This window comes from Hippopotamus amphibius, chromosome 3, assembly GCF_030028045.1.
Source record: "Hippopotamus amphibius kiboko isolate mHipAmp2 chromosome 3, mHipAmp2.hap2, whole genome shotgun sequence".
NCBI lineage: Eukaryota > Metazoa > Chordata > Mammalia > Artiodactyla > Hippopotamidae > Hippopotamus > Hippopotamus amphibius.
In genome coordinates this window covers 105,672,209-105,682,228 of record NC_080188.1, presented here as the reverse complement: position 1 = coordinate 105,682,228, position 10,020 = coordinate 105,672,209, and the positions used below count along the sequence as shown (strand labels likewise).

The window sequence follows — 10,020 nt, the reverse complement described above, 5'->3', positions numbered from 1 at the left end:
ATAACCCTACTAAAGTCCACTAAGGTTGAAATTTATTTTTCATTAGTATTAAGTCATATTGGAATAAAAAAGAGCAGTACATGGTGCCTTAAAACTCATCTTCTATCATTTATTGTACATCTAGCACTTTTTTCCTCAGGGTTCCTGAAATAAATTACAAATAGGAATATAGTACTATGGGCATGCTCTCTGGGGTCAATCTATCTTGGTAGAATTACACAGCCAACAAATAATAGTTCTGACTCTGGATAATTTACCTAAGTACTCTATGTCCTTTTTCTCATCTAAAAAATGTGGCTAATAGTACTACCTATAATATAATAATCTCATAGTAATCAAATGCTTTAAAAAAGAGAAACATTTAGAACAATACAAGCAAATCTTAATTAACCACTATATTAGTTATTATATTATATCCAAAAGTCAATTTGTAACTATATCAATATTTGGCAATCAAATTAAGATTTTTATCTTCATATTCTGTACACCCCTCATTATTATCACTTTCTAAAAACACTAAACTAATATAAATATGTCACATCATTCATAGAAACACAAATCTTCTTGAAATAATTCCTGCTAAGCATCAACTTTGATTTCTCAACAGTTTAGAGCATGTGAACACTATGGGTAGAAGGAATATCACACAAGTGTCTGATTTCAGCCTCATGGGACTGACAGATTCTGAAGAGCTCCAACTCGTCCTCTTTACACTCTTCCTCCTGATCTGCCTGATCACTGTGCTGGGGAATGCAGGCATGATGCTGATCATCCACCTGCATCTCCAGCTTTACACAGCCATGTATTTTTTTCCTCAGTCACCTGTCATTTCTTGACCTCAGTTACTTAATTGTCATCACCCCTAAAACCTTAGAAAACTTACTGACATCCAACAAGTATATTTCATCCCTGAACTGCTTCATCCAGATGTATTGCTTTGTCTTCTTGGGTGCCACTGAATGTTGTCTTCTCTCCTCAATGACCTATGATTGCTATGTAGCTATCTGCAACCCTCTGCATTACCCAGTTGTTATGTCCACATGATGCTGCTGCTCCCTAGTCTTGGGATCCTGTTTAATTGGCCTTATGGACTCTTTTGTCAATGTGATTTGCATGAGCAGATTGGATTTCTGCAACTCCAATGTAATCTATCACTTTTTCTGTGCAACGCCCACAATTTTAGCCCTGTCCTGCACTGACACACAGGACTTTGAAATCATGATATTCATTTTCACTGGTTCCACACTAGTGGTGTCTCTTATTATAATATCTTTGTCCTATGTGTCCATCCTGTCTACTATCCTGAAAATTATGTCCACTTCAGGGAAGCAAAAAGCCTTCTCTACTTGTGCCTCCCATCTCCTGGGAGTCACCATCTTTTATGGAACTCTGATTTTTGCTTATTTAAAACCAAAGAAGTCCTACTCCTTAGGAAAGGATCAAGTGGTTTCTGTTTCCTATACCATTTTGATCCCTATGCTGAATCCACTCATATATAGTCTTTGAAACAAAGAAGTAAATAATGCTCTCTATAGAGTCATGCAGATTAGAAAATGCTCCAAGCAATTAAAATAAGACTGAAGCTAAACTTTTAAACTTATCTTTATTTGCTTCCCTGTAATATATTTCCTTGCTTTCTGTCCAAAAAGAAGTTGAACTCTTTCTTTCTTTTTTTCCTTTCTTCCTGCCTCACTTTGTCTCTTTCTTTCTCTCTTTGTTTCTTTCTTTTTCTTTCTCTCCCTTCCTTCCTTCCTTTCCTTCCTTCTTCCTTCCTTCCTTTCTTCTTTGTTTCTTTCTTTCTTTTTTCTTTCTTTCTCTTTCTTTTTTTCTCTTTCTCTTTCTTTCTTTTTTTCTTTCTATAAGCATTGTCTATGAATTTTCTATGTGTATGCATTTCTACTTATCACTCTATACATACATGTGTGGAATGAGGATGAACAGAGTTTGTTAGAGTTTGAAGAAAAGACATATTCGTTTCTCTGTGATTTGCATGCCTTTAAGTGCTTTCCAGCAGACTTCAAGAAACAAAATGAAGTTAATTTTAAATTATTGTTTTCTTGAACAGAACTTTCAAACAACAGTTTTCTGAGACTCAACTAAATATACCTCCAGGCTTATAAATTTATGTTTTAATTCTTATTTCCTTACAACTCAACAAGTTATTGAGTTTCAGATGTAGGGTTTGGTCTTTGGTGTAATATAAACCATTACTTGCTAGGCTTGCAAAGTCCAACAGCAAAATTCATTCACTTTGATTTAATATGTCCTGTGACTTACTAAAATTCAAAATTTAATAAAGCTCATACTAAAGTATAAAAAGTATATTAAAAAACAGTTAAACACTTTCTGATTTTTTTCCCATGTGTTTAAATAATCTTTGTTGTTAGTTATTAATCCTTTATTATACTTAGGTTTAGCATAATGATCTGAAATTTCAAGCTATTTTTCCTTGCTTATTAAGCAGACTGAGTCCCAAAAGATTAGCCATAACATAACTGTTCATGCTTGTGAGACATCATTACATTGTTTTGTTCAGAAATTGCCTAAATTGATGTAATACAAGGAAAATAATCTAGAGGGACCAACAAATGTTACCAAATATACTCACCACACTTAAATAATGTTAAGCTTTTTTTGGCATTCACAGAGTTTGCCACAAGGTAAATTGAACTCTTTTGTGGTTTTGGTGTGGATTATTCAAAGGCAGCATGTAGTGAGGAAAAATCAAGGTAATCGGGGTAGTAAAAAAGGGTTTTGAATAACACAAACCTTGTATTCATTTGTTCCATTACTCTACTAGTATATTTGGAGCTTCTACTAATTGCCAAATCCTTCTAGATACGGGGAGGATGGAAAATAACTATCTTTGTTCATCAAGAATTTGAAATCTAGATTATGTTGCAAAGAAATTAACAGGTGAATGAATTGTTAGATATAACACTTGAGAGGTAATGAACTTGTGGTAAACAGAGATCACCTTTCTAGAATTGTCTAGTAAATGGGGAAATTCTTGCCTCTCTGAAAAGAGTTCATTTCTAGAAACTGTGAATTAAGGTTAGGGAGTTAAGAACTAGTTAGTGAGTTATTTTGCTTCACTCCACACTAATCATGAAACATGAACAGGATTTAAGCTCTCACACTCAGTTTCCAGATCTGGGAGTGAATATGATAGCTATGTCACCAGTCTATAGGGTTGATGCAAAGATGATCTGAGGTAAAGTAGTGAAAAGAAAAATCAAATATATCTCTCTTCTGCTCAAATGAAGATCATTGAAAGCCATTTTCTTTTATTCTGCCAGAAACCAGTTTGTATTTCTACAAACGTATCCTATTTTTTTTCTCTTGCTTTGTCTTTGGATGTTAGAAAATACATGACAAATGTGCTTTCTGAATCATTTTAATGTATTTTTAATCATGTCATGCATATTTCAAAAAAGCAAGACTATCCACATTTCTAAGGGTTTTTTCTCCCTTTAATTCACAAATATTATGTAATAATTTAAAGAAAACTAGAAATCATAATAAGAGAATGAAGTAAATAAAAATTAACCTGAATATTTGGTATAGAGATTATCAGAATTTAACATTACCTTTCATATTACCTCTTCTGGATCAATTTTTAAAATTTATTATTTCCTGTTAATTAAAAATTTTCAAAGAATTAGTATAAGTTTGTTTAAAGTATTTCAATAATTTTGGGGAAAAAATATTTGTGCTCAAATAATGGTCAATCTTTACTTTCCTTTATTAAAAATAAATGAGATAGATTTTTCAAATATAAAAGATTTTAAATAAAATGCCTTCTTTCTATCTTTAGAAAACCCCACAGAATTTTGTGCTTTGGAATTTCTGTATAGAACAAATCACTTTGTTCTGAAACCAGAATTTACATGAAGAGTCTCCTCGGACTGCGTTCAACATAAGATCAGACTGGGTTAGAACCAGCTCCTAACTTCTGCTTGATTATTACCAAGGGAGACAAGAATACTTAGAATGTGTGCTCTGGGGATTTTATTGTAAAAAAACATTTACATCTCTACCATGGCAAAAGGCAATTATTCAGCAGTGTCAGAGTTTATCCTCTTGGGCCTCACAGATAATCCAGAGCTTCAAGCCATTCTCTTTGCTTTCTTCCTGGTCATCTATTTAGCTAGTGTCGTGGGCAATCTTGGTTTGATTGTGCTAATACAAGTCAGTCCACAGCTTCACACACCCATGTATTTTTTTCTCAGCCATCTGGCTTTTATTGATTTTTCTTTTACTTCATCTGTCACCCCAAACACCTTGGTGAATTTTCTGTGTGAAGTGAAAAGTGTAACGTTTTATGCATGTGCCATCCAGGTGTGCTGCTTCATCACCTTCGTAGTCTGTGAACAGTACTTGCTCTCAATCATGGCCTATGACAGGTACGTTGCCATCTGCAGCCCTTTACTCTATGTCATTCTCATGCGTAAAAAGCTCTGCAGTCAGATAATTGCGAGCACGTATGTTTATGGATTCATCGTGGGTCTCGCACAGACGGTGGCAACATTCCACTTGTCTTTCTGTGGCTCCAATAGGGTCAACCACTTCTACTGTGATGACGTTCCCTTGGTGGCTCTGGCCTGCTCTGACACTCAAGTCAAAGAGCTGATGCTGTTAATCATTGCTGGGTTCAATACCCTTTGCTCTCTACTGATCGTGATAATTTCTTATATCTTCATCCTCTTTGCCATCCTGAGGATCCATTCTGCTGAAGGAAGACAGAAAGCCTTCTCTACCTGTGTTTCTCACCTGACCTCCATCACCATATTTTATGCGACAATCATTTTTATGTACCTACTGCCCAAGTCAAGCCATTCACTGAAAACAGATAAATTTGCTTCGGTGTTTTATGTGGTAGTGATTCCCATGCTAAATCCATTGATCTATAGCTTGAGAAATCAGGAAGTAAAAAATGCACTGAAAAGAATTATAGAAAAGTCTCATTTGGCTATCAAATAACTGGAAAAAATCATTGGACAGGGAGGGATCAGAAGACTTGGAGATGTGGCTTATCTGGAGTCACAATGCTGGTAAATGATGCAACCAAATTCCTCACTTCCAGTGCTCACATTCACTCAGAATATGTCTCACCAGTCTTTCATCCTCAGTGATTTCCACATGAAAGACATTTTGTAAATTTTGAGTTGTTTAATTGTAAAAGGAGAGAGAGCAATAGAGACAGAGACACAGAGAGAGACAGACAGGCAGAGAGACAGACAGACAAATCTTAATCTTGTTTGACCAAATATCTTTACAATTAAACAAACAGAATATTAAGCACAGGGGCTTTATCTGAATTCCATGTCATATGGGTCATATTAAAACAGATCAACATTTGATATCTTGTATTTTAAGTTTGCTGCATACATAATCCTGAAATAAGACAAAGCTTAATAGCAAGGATTTTTGGTTTTAACACTCTGGGTAATCTTCCTAACACTCCTCTTCCTGCATTCAGCTGACAGGATAGCACCAGCAGAGCTACCTTGACATTGAGCACTTGATGACACCTGTACCTTATCAGTTTAGTTCATTGGAGCCATTTCCCACCATTATAATTCATTAACTGTTCTATATAAAATGTGATTAGGACCATGGACTCTTCCTTCACACAGTTTGGCTAACAATTTTAGCTTTTCTAAGTAATAGCTGTTATCTTGCATAAAGTATTCCACATTTCTGTATCTTGGTTTCTTCATCTGCAAAAACAGTAATAGTATTTTTCTCTTGGACTGATTGTGAAGATTATATAAGATTATAAATATAAAGGCACTGTGTGATTTATAAATATAAATATAAAGCACACAGCAAGCACTTCATAAATGTTGACTATTATACTTAACTAGTAACATTACTTATGGCATTGTTATTGCATAAATAATCTTCTTTATTTGGTTTCAGGTAATAGCCTTTTTAGAAAAATTTGCCAACATGATATGCTTTATTTTAAAATCAACAAAGTGAAAATATAAAAGCTAACAAATTATTTTATTGCAATCTTTAAAGCAATTTAATTCTTTTAAATTTATTTTTGTGCCTGTATATTTTGAACTGAATTTTTTTTTTTTTTGGTTCTTCCATTCCTGCTATTAAGATAAACATTTTTTTTTTTCTTGAACCAAAAAAAATAAGCTACTTTTGTTAGATTTAGTAAAGATTGTCTTAATAAATTATGAATTTACTTAGTTCCAAACTTTTCAAAGTAAAAATAGAGCTAACATCTATTGAATGTTTTTCTGTGTGTCTGATGCTATGTGAAATCTTTAAATGGACAGTCTCAGTTAATTTTTATAACACCCTATGGAGATGGGTATTTTAAAAATGAAATTCAAAACAATTTGTGTAATTTATTAGTGTTCATGTAGCTAATAACTGAGGAAAAAAATAAGATCTGACTATAACTTTGTTAAAGCTTAGTTTTTTAATGACTATCTTTTAGTTCCAAGGATAGTTACACAACACAAATTTTTTAAAGAATGAATGGCGATTCACAAAATTCTCATCCAAAAACTACATTTAAATTATGTATTTAATAAAAAAATAATTTGAAAGATATGTGAGCCTTAATCTGGCACAACAAATGAAACTTCATGTGGCTTCTATACTCTGGAAAAGTAAGGGAAAAGTCACCACATCTGGGGCAGAGGCCCTTCTGCCGCTATCGTTTCTTTACCTTTCAGTGACATTAATTTCATAGTTCATTTCCCTAGAAAAGTAAGGATTACCTTAAGAAATGATTGCTAATGGTAAGGTATTAAAGTTGTGTAGACACAAAAAGTTCAATTAGTGTTTAAATATTGCTGTTGTAAATAATTTTATGAAGCACAAAGAGAAAGGGAAACTCCAGAAGAGCAGTGTTCCTCAGGTGAGGCATTAAAATTATATAGGTTTGAATTTCTTTACCTGTGAAAAGAGACTTCCTATGATGCTCCTATGTGTCTTGTATGTGATACAAGAGAATACGTGTGGGTATCTGTCCATATAAATATACACTCACAAGAATAGAACAGGTGCAGTGAATAGAAGCACCATGTTTCTCTGTCAAACGTGCTCTAAAAATCTGAGAATTCATTCAACTCACAAGGTTCGAAAAGCACCTCATGGCAACATACATGGGTTAACTCACAAATTAAGTGCAGAAGAGGAAATAAACACTTTGTATTACAAACCTCAAACTGTATTTTGCATAATGACTGCAATTATCACAATCTCCTTCCAAAATGGTATAATAATATAATATTAAATCAGTAGTGCAATTACTTTTTATGAAATGTCAAAATAATAAAAGCATTTAGAATAACTATTTTTCATGCCATTATATTATAAGGGTGATGGAATAAATAGCATTGTAACCTAAAGTTATTTCAATTTGAACAAATATGCAAGTATATTGAATTTACACATTTATAAAATATGATTTCTTATAAACCATGTTCTTCCAATTATATTTAAAAATCTGATAATGACAAATTTAAGAATAATCTATATTATAATACCATTTTTTCTTAACATCCATAGCATTAAGAAAACAAACTTCAGATAGACTTGAATTTGCATTTAGGATGTTTGTATTATTAGTTATGTGACCTTAGAAAATTTATAAATAATTGAGGCCCAGAAGATACCTTAGATTCCAGATCTAAGGAATGTGAAACCCTACACATTCCTTAGATTTGATTTATAGGATTAAGTAGAACTAGTTGATTAAGTTCCTGGCAGGTAGTAGAAACTTAGCCAGGCTTTGTTCTTCTTACTTAAAGACTGATAAGCTCTTGAGAGCTCAATGAATTAATTTTTACTTACATATAACAAGCATTTATACAAGAAGCACTTACATAGCACTTAATATTACAGAGTATTGTTCTAAGCATTTCATAAATATTAACCTGCTTAGTCTTCAAAATGAACCAATCAGTTGGGTCTCATTATTTTGTAAAGTTGGAAAGAGAGTCACACAGAGTTCAGGTTGATTGTCCCAGGTTGCACAGCTAATAAAGGAAGAGGGTAGAATTCAATCTTAGGGCAGTCTTGGTTCCACAGGCCCGAGTTCTAATAAAAAGATGCTGCTGCCTTTGCTTGGGATACACATATGTGTGTTTGAGAGTGCATTTGTGTTTGTATTTGAAGATAATTTCATGGTCTTTGAAGGCTGTAATGGCCTGAACAGGACTCTGAATCAAACTGACTTCCCAGAATTGGCCTGGGTCCTTGTAGAAAGTATCCTGATCTGTTAAAGGCACAATCACATTTTCAGTTGATTGGTAAAAAATTATAAGCAATGTCAAAAAGAGAAAGCTTGATTTATTTCTCTTCTTGTATTTAATAAAGTGTTATCATTATTTTCTTAATTTCAACATCTGTATAGTTTCACACCCTTTTTCCAAGGCTCTCTGGGAGGCATCTTTCACCTCTTTGTTTCTCAGACTGTAGATTAGTGGGTTCAACATGGGAACTATCACTGTGTAAAACACAGAGGCCGTTTTGTCTGTGTCCAGGGAGTGGTTTGATTTGGGCTGCAGGTACATAAAGATCAACGTGCCATAGAAAATAGTAACAGCCATCATGTGGGAGCCACAGGTAGATATGGCCTTGCATCGCCCCTGGGGAGAGCAGATCATTAGGATGGCGGCAATGATGAAGAGGTAGGAGGTGAGGACAATGGAAGAGGAAGAGATCATATAAAAACCAGCAAAGGCGAAGATCAGAATTTCCTTTCTGCGTGTGTCTGAGAAGACAGGGCCAAGAGAGGGAGGTCATCACAGTAGAAATGGTTAATGACATTGGGGCCACAGTAAGTTAGATGGAAGGTGATAATGGTATGGAATAGGGCAACCAGAAAGCTGTATATGTATGGAACTGCCACTAAGTGAATGCAGACTCTTTTTGACATCAGTGTGGCATAATGCAGGGGACTGCAGATGACTGCGTAGCAATCATAGGCCATGGAAGCTAAGAGGAAGCACTCTGTGATCATGAAGGTGAGAGAATAGTCCAGTTGTGTTGCACAAGCATGGAAAGGAATGGTGTTGTGTTCCACAACAAAACTCACTATTACCTTTGGTGTGATAGCAGAGGAGTAGCAAAGGTCAACAAAGGCCAGGTGACTGAGGAAATAGTACATAGGCAGGTGAAGTCGAGCATCCATTCTGATTAAGATAATCAACCCAAGGTTGCCCAGCACTGTGACCAGATAGATGAACAGAAACACCATAAGGCATGGACTGACACTCTGGCCAGCCGGTAATTCCCTTGAGAATAAATTCAGTGACAAAAGTACTATTAACTTCAGCCATTTATTCCAATGGATTTTGCATATTTTGCTGTCAATTGCAGAATAAAAATTATACCTTTCATAGCCTCTGCCAGTGCTGGGGAAGGTGATCCTTAGTATTGTCTAACCTTGAATCATGTCATCTTGTGGGCAAAAGGTATGCTTTAGCTCTCCAATAACATGCCATTACTGACCCAGGATAAGGAGTCTTTTACTCTCAGAGTTGTTTCTTAACCATTACTTTGCTTTACAAAGAAGCATTACTTATTTGCTTTGTGATTTTAGAAAATATGGGAAGATGCTGATTAAAAGTTCAATCATATTTGAAAAGAAGCACTTGAGACAATTAACAATAATATCCCTGTGTTTTTGGTGCCACTAAATTTCCAATGCACATGTAAATATGGCAGCATAAAATACATGATTCAGAAATGAACGTGCATTTATATTCCTGTTTTCCCATTTTGTGTATGTTCCCACAGCTTCAAAAAATATCAAAATGATCTAGTATGACTTACACACTTTCCCGTATCCCCTCCCTCACTTATATAAAATAAGTATTTTTTAAGCTCCATATAGGAATATAATTGCTTTACACTCTTGTACCAGCTTTTGAGTTACACCAAAGTTCATCAGCTGTATTTATACATATACCCCCATATCCCCTCCCTCCCGCAACTCCCTCCCATCCTCCCTGTCCTGGCCCTCTAAGGCATCACCCATCA

The 10,020-nt window shown here is 34.7% G+C and overlaps 1 protein-coding gene and 2 pseudogenes across 1 annotated transcript; 2 read left to right on the top strand and 1 right to left on the bottom strand.

Annotated features, from left to right (window-relative positions):
* The first annotated feature begins 626 nt into the window (after positions 1-626).
* On the top strand, positions 627-1,575 carry LOC130850207 (olfactory receptor 8H1-like; annotated as a pseudogene).
* Positions 1,576-3,993: 2,418 nt separating this feature from the next.
* LOC130850087 (olfactory receptor 5AL1-like) lies at positions 3,994-4,983 on the top strand. The gene is given in 1 exon segment (XM_057729426.1): positions 3,994-4,983. A coding segment is annotated over 1 exon segment (990 nt).
* Positions 4,984-8,360: 3,377 nt separating this feature from the next.
* LOC130850385 (olfactory receptor 1038-like) lies at positions 8,361-9,317 on the bottom strand (annotated as a pseudogene).
* Positions 9,318-10,020: the final 703 nt, after the last annotated feature.